The sequence below is a fragment of the Tinamus guttatus genome, unplaced genomic scaffold (genome assembly GCF_059628265.1).
Source record: "Tinamus guttatus ecotype Peru unplaced genomic scaffold, ASM5962826v1 Tinamus_guttatus_pri_ptg000356l, whole genome shotgun sequence".
In the NCBI taxonomy this organism is placed as follows: domain Eukaryota; kingdom Metazoa; phylum Chordata; class Aves; order Tinamiformes; family Tinamidae; genus Tinamus; species Tinamus guttatus.
In genome coordinates this window covers 963,345-985,895 of record NW_028288890.1, presented here as the reverse complement: position 1 = coordinate 985,895, position 22,551 = coordinate 963,345, and the positions used below count along the sequence as shown (strand labels likewise).

The window sequence follows — 22,551 nt, the reverse complement described above, 5'->3', positions numbered from 1 at the left end:
TTAGTTATGTTTAAAGTCCTTTAAGGCATATGGTGCAAAGAAGAGCTTGGGAACTCCCAACTGCTTTGCTGAGAGAGGTGCTGTTTCTGTTGGCTCCTCTAATGACTTCCTGATGTGCAAAACTTTGGTCTTGCCACGCTGTATGGTAGCTGCACGCTCCAGGTTTTCCTTTTTGGGGGAAAAGCACTAGCACAGAAGGTTTTAAGCCAAATTGCTAGTAACTCGTCATGATTTTTCCACCTTTGGCATTGCTGAACTTTACAAAGTTGCTGTGTCAAACGCAAATGTCTGTTGATGGCTGGTTGGGGTTTTTGTCACGTGAACGTTTCCTTTTTGTACGTGAGTGCTCGACACTTTAGGCAATTTAGGGATCCACCTCAGATGGCAAAACCCTCCCTTGCCTTGGCCGTGGGAACTGTGCTGAGAGTGAGTCATGGCTCTGCCCTGCCTGGCCTGCGAGCTGCATCTTTGGCCTTCACTCAATGGTCTCTCCTGGATTCTGCTTGCTCTTCAGTTATCCAAGCTCTTTTCTTACTGATATTTTATATACATGACCAGAGCAAAACAATAAAACATAGTATTGACACTTTTTTTTTTTCCCCCTTGATGATCAGCTAACTAACTTTTGCACTTGGGGAATGTTAGTGGCTTCCAGGGATACTTCTGAAAGGTGGAGAAGGCTTTTTTTTTTTTTTTTCCTGAGGAAATTAATTTTATGGAACTTACTCAAAAACCGAACAGTGTTAGGGATTGTATAAAGTGCAAATATTTGCAGGTCTTGTGTGCTCTGCAGCAAAGGATAGTTTCTGTTGCACAACTTCTGCCTAAAGAATGCTGACTCTTAAGTACATTTCTAAAGCATTCTATATGCCATTCTATAAAGCAATCTATGTGCTATTTTATACTGGTTTTATGAAGAGCAATTTCTCTTCCCTAACTGAAAGATGGGTGTGTAAAGTAAACTTGAACAGAGATTTCCTTTTGATGCTGTGGACTGATATATATATATATATATGTGTGTGTGTGTGTATATAAAATATGCATAATATATAAATAAAAAGAAAGAAGAAATAAATATAATATTTTATATTATAAATATATAAAAATATATTTATTTCTTATATATAAATATATAAATATATATATTTATATATTATAAATATATATATATAAATATTCTATTTATTTATTTCTTCTTTCTTTTTATTTATTTAATGTTTTTTTTCCCTGCTATTTAGTGTAATTTATAAACCAGCCCTTCTAGGGAGACACACAAGTAGAATGAGATTTGTTACTGGGGATAAAGTGCTTATAGGAGTGGTGTCCCCTCAGAGTGCAGCAGATCTCCTTGGCTGCTCCTGTGAAAAGGAATGTGTTAATCCTTGGATTATGGCTTTGGTTTAATTTTGGTAGCAGAGACCAGAGGCCGCGCTGCGAGCGCAGCCTGTGACAACTGTTGGTTTGGAAGAAGCTTTGGCCGTGCGGAGGTGGCACAGCCCTCGCTTGCACTCCAGCCCTTTGCTGCACTGCAAAAGAAATCAGCATTGCTCCAGCAGCTGCCTGCGTGAGGAATTCCCTCGCTCCTTCCTTGGGCTCGCGTCTCCGGATGCTCCTGCAGGGAGGAGCTGGGGCACTAAGCAGGAATTCTGGAGCGCGTCTGGATCTGCGGCTGTCTGGTTGCCCAGGCTGCACAGCACGGAGTCTGTGCCAGCCACCAGAGCCGATGGCAAAATCCGGGAAAACCGGCAACCCGGTAAGGTGGAAGTCTAGAGGATCTTACAGGGAATCCCTGAGCTCATGAAAGGATTTGTATGAAAGAAGATGTTAAGTTGATGATGTTTCAGAGAGGGGATAAGTAGAGGGATAAGAGCTCTTCATTTGGAGATGGAAAAGCTTTGAGGAAGCCAGTTGTTTAAAACACTGGCAGTATCTTAGTATTTGGAGCTCTTTACAGCTAAAAGCATGTGATTCATATCTGTTCTGCAAGTTATTTCAGCCATGAAAAGCAAGCTCTTACTGACAATTGCAATTAAGGAGTTGTAATTTCACTTTAATTTGGAGAGGAAGAATCATCTCATCTTTCCCAAAATCCAAAGCTGATAATCAACAGAATAAGAGAGCTGTCTATACAGTAATTTTTAATGAATGAAAAGTGTAGATTAATGTATAGATTGGTTTTGTGACCAAGAATTCAGTACTGTTTAAGCGCAAATTACGAAGTGAAATGAAATCCATATTATTGATACCTGCTGAAATAGATGAGCTCTCAAACTGGCTTCATTATTTTCTAGCAATTATTTCAAATGGACTAAAGTATGATGTTGTAGGACCAGAAAAAAGATTATACTGCGACAAATAAGATTCAAAATATATTTTCAAGTTAATTTTACGCCACTGTATAAATAGGAAGTTACTAAAACAATAAACTTCACAGATATTGGCTGCCATGAGGCTTTTTGAAGCATCATTTTCTTGCCATTATTATCTACTGAGTTGTGATTGCGATTTGGGTACTTTATAGAAAGCTTTCTATAGAGTAACTGCATAATCAAATTCTTAGCTTTAAAGTGCAACATTTGAACATTTGACCTGCTGTCATACCAGCCAAAATGCACATTCTTCTAGGTGAAGTAGAATTGGCTAAAAGAACCTACCAGCTTTTCAGCACCGCTTAAAAGGAATCAAAACCTTCTTGTTTGAAGGTAAAAAGCAGTATGTATCTTTTGCTGGGAATGTCTTATTGTATGACTTAAAGTTATGTAAGGTTTTAGTTTTCCCTGGTGTGCTGATTTGAGAGCAGGATTTCTTTCCTGTTTTGTAATTTATTCAAACTTGTTTTTAGTACTTCAGCTAATATTTCTCAAGAGGTTCAGAACACTGCTTAAGATGTGCTTTTTAACTAATGGAATAATAAGTATTTTGATTACTGTCACATAGTCTTTTTTGGAAAGAACCATCTTTGGGAGCCAAATTTTAGAAAAAGGAATATGTAAAGAAGGAAGTTGGGATCCAATTCCTCTAATTTTATTTTACATATCTGCTTTGGATTTTCTGGATATTGAGATGGATGAGAACTTCTAACTTAGCATGGGCTGATTGTTCTTTGCCATTATTTAAATTAAGGTTTACTTTAGTTTTAATCATAGTTGACTTTAATCTTGGATGGTGTTTGTAGTTTTTAATGACTAAACGTTACTTTAACCAAAGTTTACCTTGAGGTAAAATTTGAAGTTTTCTTAGTGCAAATTGGCTTTCTTCATTGTGTAAAGACCTTGCCCAAATGTCGGAGAACCATTTTTTGTCTTTGCAAGCTGTGAAGCCTCACTTAAAGATGGTCTCCTTTTGTTTTTTCAGGTTGTAGAGTCTTGTATAAATGGCATCTTTGCTGGATCAAAAAACTGATTATTTGCTATCTGTGGAATTATTTCAGTTATGTTGTTGTAATATACCTGAGAACTTTAAATTTAAATAGGAAGGATAATTGCAAGTCTTGTTGTGTATTGTGCTGCTCCTCCTGCAGGTAAACCAAAGAACTTCTTATTATGGCAGATTTGTGTTTAAGCATTACACTTAGTAGCTGTAGTCAGATATTTTTATCGCTGATTAATCATAGTAGTAGTCAACAAACTTTTAAACTTCTTTTTCTCACCAGGCCTTGATTTATTTTGGATTAGCACCCCAATGGCATGTGAACTAGAAGATAATCTGAAGTAAAAGGTCTGTTATTTCGAAGCGACAGCCTTTACCAAAATGGTAGGAAAACTGAAGCAGAACTTGCTATTGGCATGTCTAGTGATCAGCTCCGTGACGGTGTTCTACCTGGGCCAGCACGCCATGGAGTGTCACCATCGCATAGAGGAACGGAGCCAGCCTCTGCGAGCGGACAGCGTGAGAAGCACAGTCAGAACTGGGTCTAGTGCAAGTGCAAATAAAACTTTTGCTTACAACAAAGACATGCCTTTAATATTTATTGGAGGAGTACCTCGCAGTGGCACTACTTTAATGCGTGCCATGCTCGACGCGCATCCGGATATTCGATGCGGAGAGGAGACAAGGGTGATCCCGCGAATTCTGGCCGTTAAGCAGATGTGGGCTAGATCAAGCAAAGAGAAAATCCGACTGGATGAAGCTGGGGTCACGGATGAGGTTCTGGACTCGGCCATGCAAGCATTTTTATTGGAAATCATTGTGAAACATGGGGAACCTGCACCATATTTGTGTAACAAAGATCCTTTTGCTCTAAAATCCTTAACTTACCTTGCCAGAATTTTCCCCAACGCCAAATTTCTTCTAATGGTGCGGGATGGTCGTGCGTCCGTACATTCCATGATATCCAGGAAGGTCACCATAGCTGGGTTTGACCTTAACAGCTACAGGGACTGCTTGACCAAGTGGAATCGTGCGATAGAAACGATGTATAACCAGTGTATGGAGGTTGGTTTTGAAAGGTGTATGCTGGTACATTATGAACAGCTTGTGCTGCATCCTGAGAGATGGATGAGGACTCTCTTAAAGTTTCTCCGCATCCCATGGAACCAAGCAGTGCTGCACCATGAAGAAATGATTGGAAAAGCAGGGGGTGTTTCTCTTTCAAAGTGAGTATGAGCCTTCCTCTCTTATCTTGTGTTGTTCTAAAAGGTAATATAGGAAACTTTGCACCTGGGACAGTAGTTGGAACTTTGTTTCAGTTTTAAGCACCTAAATATGCTGATTTCTGATGAAGACTATACAAAAAATAAGAATGCAAATAGTTAGCGATAAGCCAGTTTCAGGTTGTTCCCTCTAAATATTTGTCCCAGTAATAAATATTTAGGTAATGTATTAAATAGTTTCTAATTAATGGTCACTCTAGTTTGGTTTGGACTTCTAATATCAACTTTTCTTCAGGCTTTTGCCAGTGCCCCAAAATCAAGCTGTCTTATCTAATACGGCATTATTTGTTTTAGCAAGATCTCTTGTCTGATTTGGAGAACTTAATGATTCTCGTTAGTGCAAGAATAGCCCTCAAGTTATATTTGCCAAGAGTGTAATCTTCCAGGAAACTTGAGGAGTGTGTTCCAGCAAAATAGAAAGCAGAATTGGCAAGCTTTTCTGTTGGTAATAGCCTCTTTAAAAGGATAAGCATTTCAAATAAAATAAATGTTGTTGTAGGCAAATCTTTTTGTATTGTAATGCTGTCTGTGCACCTGACCAACCTACTTTTCAGAACCTGAAATTTAGCTCTACTTACAAAACTTGGGTATTGTGAAAGAGGAATTAAAAAAGCTAGTTTATTCTCTGACTAAACCACTGGCTGTTTTGGTTTGTTTGCAACTATTTACAGCTGGATTTCTGAGATAAGAGAGTTCACTTGTTTTCACAGTGGGGGAATAGGTGAATGTTTGAATGGCTCCTCTTCCTTATTTACTGTGACAAATGCATCTGCCAGACCGTTTAATTTTCTAAAATAATTATTTAAAAGCTGTGTCCTAACAGCAAGGCATGCCCAGTTAAGTTTGTTTCTATGTTCTGAATGTCCTTTGGTGACCAAGTGCTTTGGAAGAACACAGGCAACTTGCCCAGCAATGTGGGCTGGCTAGAGGCGTTTCCAGCTGTTGAATACAGAATGGATTTTCTTCTTAAACTACAGTTTAGAGAAATTAAAATTGAAGATGCTGTTTACTTGACTTCTAGTAACCCTTCTGGTTACGTGAAGTTCTTCAATGAATTAGTGGTTGCTAAATTCTATTAAGTGTCCTGTAAAAATAACTATGTAGAATGCAGTTTCTAGTAAAATATTACTACCTTACAGCTTCCAAATTAGTGTTTGTAAAATTTAACAGACCTCTAGATAAGAAAACTCAGTAGCCTTAGAGAACTTGCACAGTTTCTAATAGTATTTCTTGCCAGAACTGGTGGAATGGGATGCGAGGAGTTGAAAGTACTTCATGTCTCAAAATATTAAGACAATGTAGTGTTACTTCATCATCATTCTTGAATCAAAATTCCAAATTTAAGACTGAAACAAGTATGAAAATGTTCCTGTTTTGGGGCCTCCAGTCTATCCATGGATTTTTTTTATTATTATTTACTCTTCATGGTTAGGTGATGCACAAAACTGAAATTGTTTTAGATGGTTTCAGCAGTAGTGGGAAGTTTATTAATGTATTGTCTGTAGTGTTTTTATCTAATCAAATACGCTTGAAATATGTGGCCAGATTTGTTTTTACTGTTGCAAGAGACCTTTATAATTTGATAATGATTTCAGTGACTCAGCCTTTAAAGATCTGTTGGGGAGGAAAAAAGAATAAGACATCGGAAATATTCTATTTAGTGTAGTCATATGATGCTAATGTTGATTGTGCAGGGGAAGCTTGAGATTCCCCAGTCTGATTTCCTTGTGCCAGTTATAACCAGTCCATTTCTGGGTCTTGTCCTTATTGCAGGAAACCTTGCGTACACAGAGCCCAGAAAAATTATTTGAAGGGATACTCGATAGTTGGTTTACCCTGAGCCTTACAGGGCCTTGCTGCCCACACCTTTGCAAACTCTTGCAACTGAACAAAACCCACCATGGGGTAGATTTAGTTCTTTTTGTCAGGTTGCCCTAGGTCTGTTCTCAGCTGCAGCTAAATTCAGTCTTCTCAGCTGTTAAGACTCAGGATCAGGTTTTAACCGACCAAAAAAGATGTCAACATGCAGACCCAGTGCCCGTTACATGCTAAGGAGATCAGGGTCTGGATGAAACTCGTTCTGCAGTTGTCTGCAAAGTATTAGTAGGGTAATAAACTTCTGAAGTCAAATAGCAAATGAATTACTCGTGTAATCTGCAAAGTCTGCAATATGGTGCAAGAATTTAGGAGAATGAGCAGAGAACCCTGCCTCAGTCATCTTCCAACTCGCTTCTAAGACTTGGGGATTTGCTCAGGTCGGGTCCAACATGAGACGCCTGGAGGCATTTTAACTGTAGGAGAGTTCTGGAACACAAATTTGGCAAGTTTGTTGCCTTGAAATATTTAAACATTTTGAGGAAGGAACCCCAGTATCCCTAAAAGACTTTAGACAATTTGTCAATGTTATTCACAGGTAATAGAAAGTGAATGGTTGAAAGCATTTTTGAACTAGTCTAAAATCAAGATGATCTGTCTAGTGGAAGCTGCGTAGGATGGCATGCAGCTCTAGGTCAATGTAAGAACCTTTATTTTCAGTTGTATATGGAGTTAACATGCAGGTTACTTAGAGAAAAAACAGTTGCTAAACAGCTTCCAGAATTCCTCAGGATGCTACTTGACTTCATTTTCCGTCTTATTCTAAACTCAAACTCTTACGCCACAGTCTCTAAATAGCAGTATTAGACACTAGACAGTTTGCATTTAGTATCCCGACTTGCTGTTCCACTGGCTGCTTGATGTGAGGAAGCCGTTGGCTGCCTTTATTCTCTTCTTCAGCATTTTATTTATTTATTTTGTTTTTCCTCCTCTGCTGCTGAGACAGCCCCACGCTCATAGTTCTACTTTACTTTATCACCCCCTCCCCCTTTTTTTTTTTCTTTATCCAGCTTGAAAAACACTGCAAGAGTTTTGAGGATGTTCACCACAAAACTCGTAGTTAGCGTGAAACCTTCTGTGGTTTGAAGTAATTGCCAGCGTGGCTGTTCAAGGAATGTATTATGGCTGGACGACATGCTATAACTAGTATTGTTAATATAGCTCTGGCATTTGCCTCCTAACTGAAAACAGCTGTGGGGACCACAAATGCAAAGAAATATCAACCCTTTTATAGCAATTTTTATTAGGCTTATTATGAAAATAGCTGTCTAGGCAAAATCACTTCAGAATATACTATTTTTAATACATACCTTTCTTTCATTTTATCCTGGTACAGATGTAAAAGCGTTTGGGGTTAGTCCTGTGTTCCCTGCTACCAGCTGCTTTTAAAGCTGGAATTGGTACAGCAGTTTCAGAGGAACCTGAAAGCAGGTCCAGGGAGCATTTGTCCATACATACAGACAGCCAAATTTATTAGAACTTTGTTTTCTTGCCATTTTTTGTCTCCTTTTTTTTTTGCTATCCTCTCGCTCTCAACCGCACGCCCTCAGATACTCCTCATGCTTAAGAATCTTACCTAGACCTTATGCTTTAATTTTTTCTGCCTTCCAATTTTAAGTGAAAGGACAGTAAAGGATTTAAAAGGAAGACTAAATGTTCTATATTATATATTTAAATCAGTGCCTAGGAGCAGCTAAATGTAGTTCCTTGTTAATCTTCTGCTAGGTATTAATTTACCAGGAAATGTTTTATGCTGAGCTTACTGTTAGCAAAGACTAAAACGACAGTGAGGCAGGACATGTGCGTTTCTTTAAAACATTCAGGGGTTTTACCTCAGCACAAGGTATTTGCCTTTGTACTATTTCAGTACAAGAAGAGGGGAACATAAGGTCTTAGGGTTAGCTAAGAAGCAAGTATTGATTGGAGTGCAAAATGTATTCTCTCTTTTTGCCTCCACAGAGTTGAAAGATCTACTGACCAAGTCATCAAGCCAGTCAACGTGGAAGCGCTGTCCAAGTGGGTCGGGAAGATCCCCGCTGACGTTCTGCAGGATATGCCAGTGATTGCACCCATGTTAGCAAAGCTGGGCTACGATCCGTATGCCAATCCACCCAATTATGGGAAGCCAGATCAAAAAGTTCTGGAAAACACAAGGAGGGTAAGGGATTTTTGTGTGTCTAAATTTAATTGTTGAACAACTGGAAGTGAGCTGTAGAGCTGAAGATTTTAGGTCTATTTCTAATACTTCTTAATACTTAGCAATACCTTTTGTTTGCCACTGCAAGGTCTCATAGGACCTTGAGCACTGGACGTCCAGCTCCTGCTTTTTGCTCTTGTTGCTTCATCTCCCTTCCCCCTGACTCCAGGCCTGAGCTGTTCCCTTTGGTGTTGAACTGAACCTCTTAAGAATTGTCCACTGACTGGGGGGCCTGGCCAGGAAAAACCCCAGCTGACCGGTCAGCAAACTCCATTCATGGGCTCAGCTTTTTAACCAAGTGATTGGCAGAAACTCTGTCACAATTATACTTAAATACTTGGGAGAATTTGAGAAGTAAGCAGTGGAAAATGGTTCAAGATGATCAAAATGTCAGACTTCCCGGTTCTTTGCTGTCCTCTTTAGTTTAAAACAAACAAATAAGAAGGAAAGTCTGGTGCTGATTAACCTAAACATGAGGATTTTAGTCTGTCTAAATTGAATGTTGTTGGAATTTGAATAGTTAGGCTATACAACTGTTTATCCCTGGAGGTATCCATTGAAAAGCTTAGTACAATTGTTTGCAATAAGAATAATTAACTTCTCTTTTGAGAATGTACACTTATTAAAAGAAGGTGACTTTTTACTGACACAGCAAGTCATCACTGGAAAAAGTGAACAGAGCAATTTGAAAGGTCTGTCTTTCACTACCCTTTTGACTGTAAATAACTGCTTGGTATCTGCTAATTGATAGATACAGAACTGCTAATTGGTAGATACAGAAAGATTTATTAAATTTTCTAAACATTTTGCATTAATTCTTAAGAGCCCTTTCTGAGAAACTCGCCCTAAGCAGCTCATTAGTATATTGAAGGATGGCAGGTTAACTTTTCCATGCTGAGCTGATGGCTATTTAAAAAGATAACTCCCTTTTCTAGTAGGGATAGTGGTGAGCATTTTATAGGTTTTCTAATACTCTTAAGTCTTTCAAGCTGACTTTTCTGTACAATTCAACGTGATTTTAAAAAATAAATCAACATTGAACAATTTAATAATCATGGAGAATATTAGTATTTTATACTAATATTTTATTTAAAATTGTCTTGAGGCTTGGACTGTGTTTGTGACTGTATTTATTGTGTCACCAGTATATATTTTTCTAAAGAACAAGAGGAGGCCAGGAAAAATAACTTCTGTAGATCCTGCTTGTATGGATAAGACCAAGGAGATGTCCTGAATTAACCTTAAAATCCACAAAGTGAGAGAAATAAGGGTAGCGTAATTCCTGAACTTGTAATATTCCTTTTGAAAACGCTGAGACACGAAGCTTTCAAAATGACACGTACCCCAAGGAGCCATTTCAAAGGAGGGCTCAAGTCAGCGTTCCGGTTTGTGCTCAGATGGTCTCAATTCTTGCCCAGTCACTTCGCTTTGTTTCCTCCTCGCTGGGACTCGGCAAATCCCTGCTCAGCACCTCCTGGCCCCCTCTCTTTCTCTTTATGGACTGTTAAAGCATTGATGTTCTGACTTCCCGGGGGTTCAGGATTTGAAGGCTTCCCAGCTCCCAGACCAGTTTTCTTCATGGGTTGCTTAATTCTCAGAGCAACAGTCTCTTCAGCCTCTCTAGGAGTACCAGACTTTGTGGCTATCGTGTATCTTGCATAGTAAACTGCCAAAGAGCTGGCCACTGAGCTTGGCCTTAAACCAAGGAAGCTTTGCAATGAGTCAAATTCTGCTTGATGATCAGTTGGAACTGATAAAAATTGCTGAAATTTGAAAAAATGCTTCACTTTGCTTCCTATCCCCCCAGACTTTTCCCTCACGGAGCTCTGATTCATTGGCAGCCTTGCCCATCATGGATAGCGTGTGCTCCTCTGAATTTCTCCTTTCTCATAAACATATTTCTTGCTACTGTGGCTTAGAGGACATTTAAGTCCTTGATCTTCGATTTCCAGCCTTTGGGAACTTTGACCTGGACAGAATTTTTTAAATACGTTTATGTTATTGCACACTTTTAACTGGTGGGTTTACGAACTTTCTGCACTGCTTTTGTTTTTGTTTTCTCTTATTTATTCACCTAGGATTCTGTTTTGTACAGATTTTTGTTCTGGTTATATTGTAGGAGTCAACCCAGATTGAAATAAATCTTTCTGAAGTTATTCAGCGCATAATTCAGTGTGTTCACAAATCTTGCACGTAGCTGTTTATTGCTTCACTTCATGCATTGGAATTTGTTTTGTTATTTGTATTTGTGGTCTCTGCAAACTTTAAACCCTCAAGTTTTAGTCATTGCAAACAGATTAAGTTTAGACTTCTAAACTGCACTGTTTTGTATTAATATTGTAACCCCTTAGAGTGACTGACTAACTCAAAATAATTATTTGATGTTTGCTGCAGGAGTCGTAGTTCTGGTGTGTGTTGAAGACAACAGGAACTGTTGGATGGCAGAAGCTGGACCAGTCTGGCAAACAGAGCAGTGGTGGGGGCAGCAGGACTGTGTTTTTGGGGATGGGTGGGGTTGGTTAGTTCTTGGGGTGATGAGGAGCGTTACGTAACAAGGACTGTTGTGTAATGCTGGTGGAAATTGATTGTGGAAGTCATGACAACAGGGCAGAAGCTCCACTGAAATTTCTGGCCAGGGAGAGTCTGGCTCCACTTAAAGATGGAACAACAACGATATGATCTAGTTCATATCTATCAGATGCATTTTAGAAAACAAAATTTATTTCTCTCGTGATCACAGAACTCTTGCTTTGTATGATTGATAGTACTTTAAATGGTACATGCAAAATCGCATAGGTACATACAAAATAAGAATAGATGAAGTGAAGATTTGAAAAATGGTCAGGGTGCAAACAAGCTCATAGCTAGAAAGCCTCTTTTGACTGCAGGAAGATTGATAGTTCTACAAAAGTCTGAGACTAGAAGTTTTCATATTCCCCCTTGTTCAAAACAGATTCCAAACTGTTTGAAACCGGGAGATGGCTGTTCTAGTATGCTGTGCTTAAATACTGCTGGTATCACGACATTTGTACTGATTATATGGAGCAAAATCTGTTGCTATTTAGAAAGCAACAAATTAGACCAACATTCAGCAGTAAAAATCCTGGTTGACGACTTGAAAGCTGCTGCTGTTAGTTTGCCTCTTGCATTAGGGACGAAGGGTGCCTGAAACGTGTCAGGGCTAGACCTGGAGGAGAAATGGAAACAAACAGCTAACATGAGTGCAAAACACTGGCTTCATTTCTCCCCACTACTGAATTGCATATGTACTGCTTTATATATGTCTTTTGCTTCAGTGTTGGCAGCAAAATGATGATTCACATCATCTAAGGTGTGATCCTTGAAGAAGGATTTCTACAGAAGTGTAGGTAATGCAAGGAACATGAAGATCCCTGCAGTATTTGGATTTTCACTGTAATGTTACCCCTCTGGCACCAAAACAGGTTGCTTTTTCATGCTTCTGTAAGAGAGCACAGAGATAAGATGTGACTGGTGTTTGCTGTCTTTGTCATGTTAGTTCTGGCTTCGTTTTTTGAAGTAACAGAGCCTGAAACTTACTTCATCTCTCCTTGCATTGGCCTCCCAGTGCTATGTGGCATTGTGGATTGAGTCATCTCTAATTTTTTCCCCTAAAGCCATAGCAAATTCTACATTCTGAACATAAAGGAACGGAACTTCCTGTAACCAAAAATGAATCATCTTCTGCAAATGAAGCAGAAACTCAAATAATTAAACTCTAAAATGGTAGCCCAGTGTCTTTATGACAAAATACAGAAAAAAAACAACTTTAAATTTGAAAAGTGTCTGATATGCCTTCATGTCGTGTAAAAGTGTACGTAAGCAGTTTAGTAGAATGTACCAAAAGCTGGAGACTATTCATAACTGTAAAACTCTGTCTTATGCCCAGTAGAAACTGGCTTATTCTTATATTATGATTGGCCTTGCAGCTTCCTTTCACATCTGTAATGTATTGCATCAGATTTTCTTTGGCACACGCTTCCCACTGAGTGGATTTGTAAGCTAGGAATACATATTCCAGGCAGTTCTTCTGGATTCTTCATGAAGTCGCAATCCTTGCCCTGCAGAGAGCAAGAGGCAGAAGTGCACAGAACAGCACACAAAAAGCCTGTGTTTTCATCATGCCTATTTAAATGTGTGTGGGTTCCTCTCATCACTTCTGAAAGCTGCATTTACCTCTCCCTTAGATTGTTGATGATATTTTCTCCAGTAACAGCTAGAGGGGGAAAAAACAGAGCTCTGTTACCTGCTCTGTTTCATACCGTGTATCAGATACCGAGGAAGTGTCTCCTGCTGATAAGGGCTGAGACTTTCCTGATAATCCTGGTTTCAGGGCTTGGTGTGTATTTGAGGCTTCAAATGGAGAAATGATCCGAGCTAGAGAGTGTGAAACATCCCTATACTATTGCATGGGAATAATTGTGTTGTCAAAGACGTGTAATTGCGGGGCTGTGCTGTAATGATAGACTGCTCAAATAGCCTAAAAAAAGGCTGCCCTGCTTAAGTGTAGCAAGTTAAGCATAAAGGCATCTGGCTGCGGGGGTGCTTTCCTGGCAATTTAAAGTAATAAGTAAAAAAGATTTTTAAGTCTCTCTTGTGACCACCAAGAAGATACTTTGTCAGTGTTATTTTCTCACATATATCTTTTGCTTTCATGTCAGCTCTGCCTGCATATGATCAGTAATGGAATAATGAGTTCTTAACAAACAATATGCAAAACTATGTATAGCTGCAAGATGTATTTTGACATGTTCAGTGGCCTGGGGGCAGGGAGGGAGGAAGCTTCCTGCAGTGTTCCTGCAGGATAAACGTTTTTATCTCGGATGTCTCCGTTCCTGGTGGTTCCAGAAAGGAAGTAAAGAGCTGTCTAAGCCTTGCAAAGCCAGAAAGAACAAGCGTAGGACACCTCCATGTAACCTGCCATGAAGGGCTATCTCCAGGAAGGAGCTTGTTTGCTTATTTGCCAGTATTTCTTTTTTGGGGGGTGGACAATTAAACATTGGCAGCTTTGTACTCTGTATTTTTGTTTTGAAAATCCACTGAGCACAAGTACATTTATTTGCAGGCCAACTACTAAACAGAAAGACCCCTTATTTCTGTGTACTAGATCTGACCAGATATAACATAACTTTTTTTTAATCAACCTTGAAAGTGAGTGAAAATGAATGCTTTAATCTTCTCTAAAGATGAATTAAGTGTAGCATCTGTAATAAGAAGAAACACTTAAACTTTCCTTGTGTATTTTAAGGGTTTTGTCAGATAACTGGATTTTTTTATTATTATTATTCCTTTTGGAGAAAACATACATTACTTGAATAACTTTTTAACAATTTGAATAGCTCCAACACTGAATAATGAAATGAAATAAATTACTAAAGCTTTTTCCCCCCCCCTTTGGAAATCCATTTGGGCTTGTGAAATAGTTCTCCTAGGGAGTGTGAGCGCCATTTCTGCCCAGCTTCCCTGAATTCCTGCTTAGACTGGAAATCATTCCAGCGTCCTCCATCTGCTTCTCTGCTGCCACTCTCCAAATAACACGTTTTAGACTTAAAAAATGGGTCAGAGAAAAATTTTGAGTCTGAAACCTCCTAATGTCTTTGGCTGCGGACGGCGGCATTGTTTTCTCGAGTTTCTGGATTGTAGCAGTTCCCTGGGCTTTGAGTCAAGAGAGACCACGTACGGTTTCTGGAACTCCTCTGAACCGGTTTGTTTGCAGCCTCGGTCTCCACAAAACCATTCTTCTAGATAATGTGAGTTTTCAACCAGGATTATGCACAGTTGCTCTTTATACCTAATCTAAATGCAGCCTCTCTGGCTGGGCGTTGATTATATTGTACCTTTGTAAACTGCAGCATGGCTTAATTTAAAATATTTGTGTGTAAGGGGCACATAAGCTTATTTTGTTACGTTAATTCTGTAACTTCAGAATTTAGCCAGAAAGGTGCAGAAAGAATAAACAACTCAGATTACTAAATTACTAGAGCTCTTACTGAGCTGTCTAAACCCAGTTAATTTAAGCTCAGAAGTCAGTTATTAAACAGGGTAAAACCTGACTTTTAAATCACACAGGTTTAAAAATTAAGTAGTTGAATGAGAGCTGCGTGCGACGTCATCAGATGTAGAGAAGGAGACAGGCTGTGATGTGAACTGTTGAATTGTGGCTGTATAATGAACATTTGCTTTTCATCCCTGTGCAAAGCAAAATTACTACTGTGCAATTTTTCTTCTCTGAAGTGGTTGGTTCCTCTCCCCCCCAGAAAAAAGAAAAAAGTTTCAGTATTTTCCAGATGATGTTTTAAAATACCACAAGTAGCTGTGGCTTAGAAGATACCTTCTAGCTGGAACGGCAAGATTTGTTCATGATGCAAATAACCAGGTGCTTATAGAAGATCAACAGTTGCCCATACTACTTTCTTTGAATGAAAATAAGTTATTGCAGGTCATGTGTGCATGTTGGGACTATTTCCTCAGCCACATAAAGTCTTCTGAAATACATGTCCCTTCCAGTATCAGTACGAAGTAAAAGATGCTATGGGTTTTTTTCCCCTCCCGTGACTCTTGCTTAGGTGGTTCTGTAGCATTCGTATGGAGCAGTGCTGTGGGTAAGTAACTCTCATTCCTGCTCTCTAGAAACACAGCCTGCATTTTAATGCTTTGGCTAAAAGCTAAAAATATGAAATACTCTCCTTCACTTATAAATATTTATAAGACATCTAGGATCAAATACGCCGTACACTGAATTTTTGACCAGTGTGGCTTTCATTAAGGTTACCATGGGACTGGCAGTACCCCCTTACTGAATGTAAATGAGAGCTGTGCCTATCACTTTGAATCAGTCTTTCTCTTTTAACGAATAACATGGAATATCAAAACCACAATAGTTCTGCAATGTGTGTGTAATAGTTCCTGCTCTCGTGTTGTGTCTCGGCAAAGCCCTGTTGTTTGGATATGTTTCACATGGTGATAATAAGTAAGGAGGGCTGCCAGCGTCGGCTCAGCGTGAGTCATGCGGCCTGGTGCCGCAGGCCTGGTTCGGGGTGAGGGGCTCGCAGGCAGGAAACACTGAGCTGACTCAGCTGCACTATATGGACAAAAAAAGTGCTTTATATTCCAATGTCTTATTTATAGGAAAGCAGAGCAAATGTATGTTGTTAATAAGTATCCCCTGACTTCCTGAATCTTCTTTCTTTGACATAATTTGCAAACCAGAGGCTGTAACTTTGAGGCATTAGGGCAGAACCATTTCCATTTTATGTCTTCATTGGGTATTTTTCACCGCGTTCACTGTTTGTGTTCTTTGATGCTATATGGTAACAACTATGCAAGAGCACACAGAACCTATGAGATCAGGGTGATTGGTGTTCCTTTCAGTGGAAAGGGGTGTAAAACTCATTCTAGTCTCCTTTGCCAAAAAAAAAAGTCAATAATGCTGTAATATATATATATATTGTTACTAGAATGCATTCCAGTTTCATGTCAGAAGCAAGCAGCTTTCAAGAAGTAGCCTCCAGAGAGAAGACACTCCATTGCCAGCTGATTTCCTAATTGGTCAGAGTGGAAACACTTGTTTGGTGTGGCTGCTTGCATGTCCCAGAATATTTATTGCTTGTTTTTTCTCCAAACGGGGCTTGTTTTGACAGTAATGCTATAGTCTAACAGATTGGAAGGCCCAGTAATGACAACCTTTCCTGGTGCAAGGTTGGTCAGGAGATTCAGCTGCGGTGGAAATTCAGATCATTAAAGTTGCTGGCTGTAACTTTAGACCTGGTGGAAAAGGATTGTAGCTGTTTTGCCAAAAAGGGAAGGATTAGGGTTTTTTTTTTTTTTTTTTTACTATCAAAGTCTGTAGGAATATGGAAATAGCATGCTGGAACTCTTCTGTACTAATATATGCAGTTATTAATCCGTGTGCCTGCTGGTGTAGGGAACTAGTATCCCATTGTGGGTTTCTGTATATAGAAAGCAAATTAATCACTGAGGGTTATAAAAATTGATACAGAATTCTTAACCAAATTTGAACCTAAGTTACTAGCTTTTCCCAGACTTTTTGTAGTTCTGTAACTGCATAAACTGTTATCGAAGCTAACAAAACTTTCCTTTGACAATATAGGAAGGTAGGAACAATTGTCAAAGTATGATATTTCTGTTTGCATAAATGATACATTTTGTATATGGCAAATAATAGGAAGCATCAGAAAACATTTTATTGTGTAACATACAGTAAGTCTGTAAATGTTAAGACGTAAATGTTTGAGAACTGCAAGTTGTTGAATGGCTGGAATATTAATTCTGAAACAGTTAATGAGATTGGGACAGCTTTTCCGGTAAGCTTCAGATGAAGACTCTCTTAATTAAAAGCTCTAATAGAGCCCTGAGAGGAGTTATTGAAGTTGTTAAATCTGTTGCTTCATATTTTACATATAACTTCAAAAAGTATGTATTACTATAACTCAGTCCAGTGTATTTAATCATGCTGTAAAACATCTTTTAAAAAAAGTAGAGTCAGTGAATTATATAGGACTTAATTCATGAATGATTCATAACTCAAGGAAACTTGAAATGTAATACAAGTTATATAGTTTATTTTTTTTGTGACCATGTTTGCATTAAAATGCTATTAAATACATTTCCCAAACATTGCCATCTGTCTTGAGTAAAGAGCAAGCCTGGGAATGAGTATAAAGCTGTAGAACTACTTCAGACTACCAGACCCTATTATTAAAACTTTGCTTTTACAAATGGGTTGTGCTCAATTTCGAAAGCTCCGAGGTAGATCTGATTTAGCATTACTGGACTCTAATCACCCAGACTAATCCATTTTTTGCTGGATAGGCTATTTAGCTTTTCAAACACTAATGAATGCTTGTTTTGAATAGTAAATTCTTTTTCTTGGTTGTTTGCTTTCCAGGTCTACAAAGGCGAATTTCAACTTCCTGACTTTCTTAAAGAAGTGCCACAGGTACAGTATTGGAAGCGTTTCCTTTTCATAGATGTAGCAACAATTTAATGTCAAACTAGTCTTTTACAATCAAGTTTCCAAGTGGTTTATAGAGGAAAAAGTGGCCAGCGGTTTGCTGTGAAATTGAATCTCCACCACTGTTCTTACGCTCAAGCCTCCTTTGGATTTATGTGCAACTCTAGAGGCATCTTGCCCTGAACATTGAACTCGAACTCATTGCAGGTTATGTCAAACTATGCTCTGAATCTTGAGAAAAGACTTTGTGTTTTGCCGTGTAGACCAAATGCAAAATGTTGTTTGCAGAGAAGCTTTGTCTGTCTCTTTTTGCCTTGTACGGAAATGCTGAAAGCCAATATGCTAGAGATGGCATAAATGTGCAGACTCTGGTCGCTGATAACAAGAGCCTTTTGGAAAGAAATGCTGCAGTATGTGAGAAAATAAACAAAGCAGCTCAGCCATGGGTATGATTATGTGTTGATCTAATATTAGGGTGAGCTATGAAACTCCTGATTATAATGAGAATCTGTAACTTGTTTCCCTTTGAATGCTGTTAAGTTTCACTGGCTACCTGAGGATCCTAACCTTGCACTGGGGTAGAAAGAGCTAAATTCAGGCTTGGAACTGCTAAATTGTAGCATTTGTTGGCCCCTGAGCTCTGTGAATTATAGGAGATGTGCTTCAAGCCCTTGGCCTCCTTCTCATGTAGACACTGTGGAAAGGGTTTGGGCCGTAACCACTTACTAATTCATGGATATAGTAGTTCACTCTGGATTATGAGATCCTAAACTGCATGAGCAGCTCTTTGTGCCTCTCAAGGACATAATACAGGAGCTGGGAGGAACTTCTTCCATGGAACTTCCTCAAGGGGCCCTTTTGTGTGTGGTATATTCTTTTTTTTTTCTTTTTTTTCCTTAATCCCCTCAGTGAAATTAATTCCCCATGTTGGCTTTGCAGATTTAAGCTTAAGGCGAATGTATAGTCTAGCTGTAAAATATCATCTTGAGGAATTTACTTTATTGGTTAAAAATGTTTCAGACGAGTAAGTGGAACAATTAGCAATTGCCCTTGTATTTTCTCCAGGAAGAGTTACTCAACTAGGCCCACAGAAATACCCATTTTGGAGGCTGTATAACTGCTAACCATGTAGATGTCTGAAGTGCCTTCTGCATTATGCTTTGATGGAAGAGGCAGGGAATGGCTCATCACTGTTACTGTGTCCGGATGTGTTCAAGCAGAGCTAAGTTAAAATGTATAGATTTTTTTTTTCCAGTTTGTCCTATGTATGGGACATGGCAGACTTGGGAGGAAAAACATTTTGGGGCCCCTCTGCCTCCTGGATTTTGTCTGTCTGTCCAACTAAAAGAGCAAGGAGCAGCCTCCTCCCCATTAGCCTTAATGGAAGCTATGGGTGGCCAAACTTTTAGTTAGCCGCGTTAGATTTTGTTGCTGTTGTTGCTGTGTTTTTATATTTTAGGAAAAACATCAACTGTAGAACTCGCCTCTGCCACCTACAAAGCAGTAGAAAGCCGAGGGCAGCCACTACCATTCTTTGTTCTTTTTTATTATTACTATTTTTTCCAGTTTAGTAGCTCAATCTTTTGGGTGGAGGGGCCAGGCCTCGTTTTCATGTGTTGTGGGGGTCTTTTTGCAGAGTAATGCCCTTCAAGGGAGTCTACTTCAGTGCAGTAGTTTGAAAATGAATTAATGGGCAAGAGAATACATTGATGTGGTAACTTATAACATAACTGTGGCTAAACATACCAGTACTTTAAGCAGAAGAGGAGATAATTTGCTTCCATCCAGGTTTTTGAAAAAACTTGGCCACTTCAGAGCCATTTTAGAGTAATTTATGGTATTTGTATTACCTACATTTTTACTTTATCTGCCATCATTAATCCTACTTGTGCAAGACAGAAGTTTATTTTGAATATAAATGTAAGTATAAAGACTTAAAGCACTTGCAGTGTCTTCCCTTAAAAAGGCAAGGAAAAAAAAAGGGAAAAAACAACAGGCACAGTATTCTTAATCTTGGATCTCCAGTGTTAAGGGAAGACTATTTGAGTATCACTTCTGTTAGAGGTAGAGATTCAAGAATACACAGCAGTATCTACCATGTGCAAACAAGTGTTTTTGACTTACTCCAGCTGTTCTAATGAAAAGTAGTTATTAAAAAGGAAAACCGGTTTCTTGTGTTCCAGCCAAAGAAGACAGTAGAAAGGAAGTCTCGTGGCAAGATAAAATGAACATGGATCAGTAAAGTAGACTAGCTGCAGTGTGTGTCTCCTGTTCTCAGAGCAGAGCTTTTTGCTGTGGACACCAAACCTTTTCTGATAAATCTGTGTCACCTCTACTGTGGCCTTTGCTGTTTTACTGGCTGTTTCGCCTGCTCTCACCCTTCCACCAGTTAGTGCTCATGCTTTGCTGCAAGTTGTGCTCAGCTGATAGAAAATCATTAAGAATCTGACACCACGCAGCTAAATGTGCTGTTGCTCACAGTATTGTTCACTCTCGAGTGCTGGCCAAAATGCCTCTGCAGCTTGAAGGCAAGAAAACTATTTAAATGTGTGCTGCTTTAAAGTTATTGTCAGCAAATTGGTTTGAGAAAGTGCGCTATAGTTATTTTATAATGCTTTCAAATGCAGTTATTGTGTTTTTTTTTTTCAAGCTCATTTACAACATAACAGATACACTTGCAGCCACGTAGGTTGCGAATCTAGGTTGTGTTGGAACACAGAGCTAAATATTGCTGATGAGGACTGGTGAAACATGCAGGGAGATAAACTATCTTGAAGAACTAGCTCTTTGTGAATAGTGTTCTAGTAACAGAAATGATCCTTGATCTGCATGAAATAGCTGTTAGCTGAATTATAATGTTTGCATTTTGTGAAGACCTTGGAATAATGTCAAAGGAATTTGGTCCACTGCTTCTTGCAATCCATGTGATCGGTAGGTTTCAAAATGAGACTCTTCTAAATGTCAGAGGAGGAGGATTTATACCACATTTATACTCTAATTGTATTAAGATGACTCTGAGCAGGTTTATCTAAGTGAGATCTGAAAAACGAAAACAAACTTTGTGAAACAGTAACTGAATATTTCTGGCACTGTAAATACTGAAGCTGGAATTGAAATTACTTCTGTTAATCTGTAAAGTGAAAGCAGAATAGCTTAAAATTAACAACACAACCAAACAACTAAATGGCTTTGAGTGCAAATATTGGTGCTGGTAATACCATCTTTTCCTTTAATGTAAAATAGCTAATTTCAATTTAATTATTTGTTTAACAGACTGAACCTATGGATTAGAAGATACAGTGGGATATCTCTTGCACAGAAGGTAATAAAAAATGTCCAGTTCTGCTTAATTACTCTTAGATAATAGTTACTTTTCATTTGAAAGTAGTATGTAACACTATTTCACTGCTTGGCCAGGCTTTAGCAGAGTTTATTGGTGATTCTTTTTATTTTACTTTTTTAGTATCTATGTGTTTTTTTTGGTGTTATAGCATAGTTGTACAGCAAGTTCAGGTCCCTATTTTAATAAGATATTAAAAAGCATCATTATTTTCTTTGGGGTATGAAGAGATTTCCAAATACTATTTTTAAATATCAATTCAGAAATCAGTAGGGAAACCAAGCATTTAAATGCAGCCCATTTTTACAAATATTCTCAGTATTAATGGAAATACAGATTTTTTTTTTTTTTTCACAGCTAAACTCTACTTCTGGGAATGTTTAGTGAGTCCTGAAGAATGGACCCATGTTCCTTAGAGGAAAGTTTTTTCTGATGTTACAGTTAGTCTTGAGGATGACTCTGCACCTACTGAGATTACAGTTGTTGCTCTTAATCATGTGTTGCAATTTCTAAGTCTATAATGTTATGAAAGCCACAAGTGTAACTATTTTTTCTCTTTCTCTAGGAAGACTGCTGCCTTTTCCATAGAAATGATGCTATTAAGAACTGTCCCACCGGGATCAGTGAGGTCTAACTGCTCTTGACCTGCCTTTTTTTTCTGCATTTCTCACCCCAGTTTCTTTCATACTGTGTCTTTTTGTTCAAGATTTTGTTGTTGTGAAAGCATGTAAACCTGTTTAAAAGGTGGGGGAGAACCTACATTGATGTTAATGTGGTACTATATTACATTTACACAACTATTTTAAGGTTTTAAAGAATGCAAAGCAAAACCTGTCTCAGAAACTCTTATTCTATCTAAATTCCAAACCTCAATCTTTAGTGTTTTTTTTTTTTTGGTTTCTTTTTCTTCTTCCTGTGACAGTTGTTTTAAATGTATGAACCTTTCAAAGAGTGGTCTGTGCTTGTCGTAAAGGATTTCTGGTGGAACAGTTGTCCGTTTTATTGACATGTGGAAATTGTTAAATATCTTTTATTTAAAAAGAGATGTTGATAAATTACATGTATAATTACAATTTAATGATCTTTTGTATTTTATTTTTCAAAATAAATGCTTTAAATGTGATTATTTTTCCTTTCTTGGGTTGTTGCATTTGCCTTGAAGTTGAGATTTAAATAACTAATACTACTGCGGAATTTCTCAGATGAAAGATGTAATCTAACGTCCTGTGTCTGGATCTCATTTTAAGCTCTGCTTAATTCTTTTCAGTAGCGGATGAAGGGACAGAAAGGATTTAAAGAACTGCAGGGAGAAGCAGTAACATGGGAACATGACTAGGATTTTTTTTTTCTTTTTCTCCTCGATTTGTTCCTCAAAATTGTGTCGGGACAGGTGAAGTGTGCGGAGAGGGGGGAGATGGGGAGAATTAAACGGTATTTTCGGTGCTTTCAGGACTCCGTGCGCGGAGCGCTGGCGCCCTCGTGAGCCGCGAGCCGC

The 22,551-nt window shown here is 38.6% G+C and overlaps 1 protein-coding gene across 3 annotated transcripts; it reads left to right on the top strand.

Moving 5' to 3' along the window:
- The first annotated feature begins 3,652 nt into the window (after positions 1-3,652).
- TPST1 (tyrosylprotein sulfotransferase 1) lies at positions 3,653-21,032 on the top strand. Of its 3 annotated transcripts, XM_088530036.1 has the most exons (5): positions 3,653-4,595; positions 8,487-8,685; positions 17,651-17,701; positions 19,900-19,959; positions 20,990-21,019. In XM_088530036.1, the coding sequence occupies exons 1-4, from the start codon at positions 3,751-3,753 to the stop codon at positions 19,942-19,944; spliced, it is 1,140 nt and encodes a 379-aa protein (XP_088386162.1). In that variant the 5' UTR covers positions 3,653-3,750; the 3' UTR covers positions 19,945-19,959; positions 20,990-21,019. The 3 variants fall into 3 exon arrangements, with proteins under 3 accessions (XP_088386162.1, XP_010223181.1, XP_010223180.1); XM_010224879.2 differs by lacking the exon at positions 19,900-19,959 and having other exon boundaries at positions 20,990-21,032; XM_010224878.2 differs by lacking the exon at positions 20,990-21,019 and having other exon boundaries at positions 19,900-20,316.
- Positions 21,033-22,551: the final 1,519 nt, after the last annotated feature.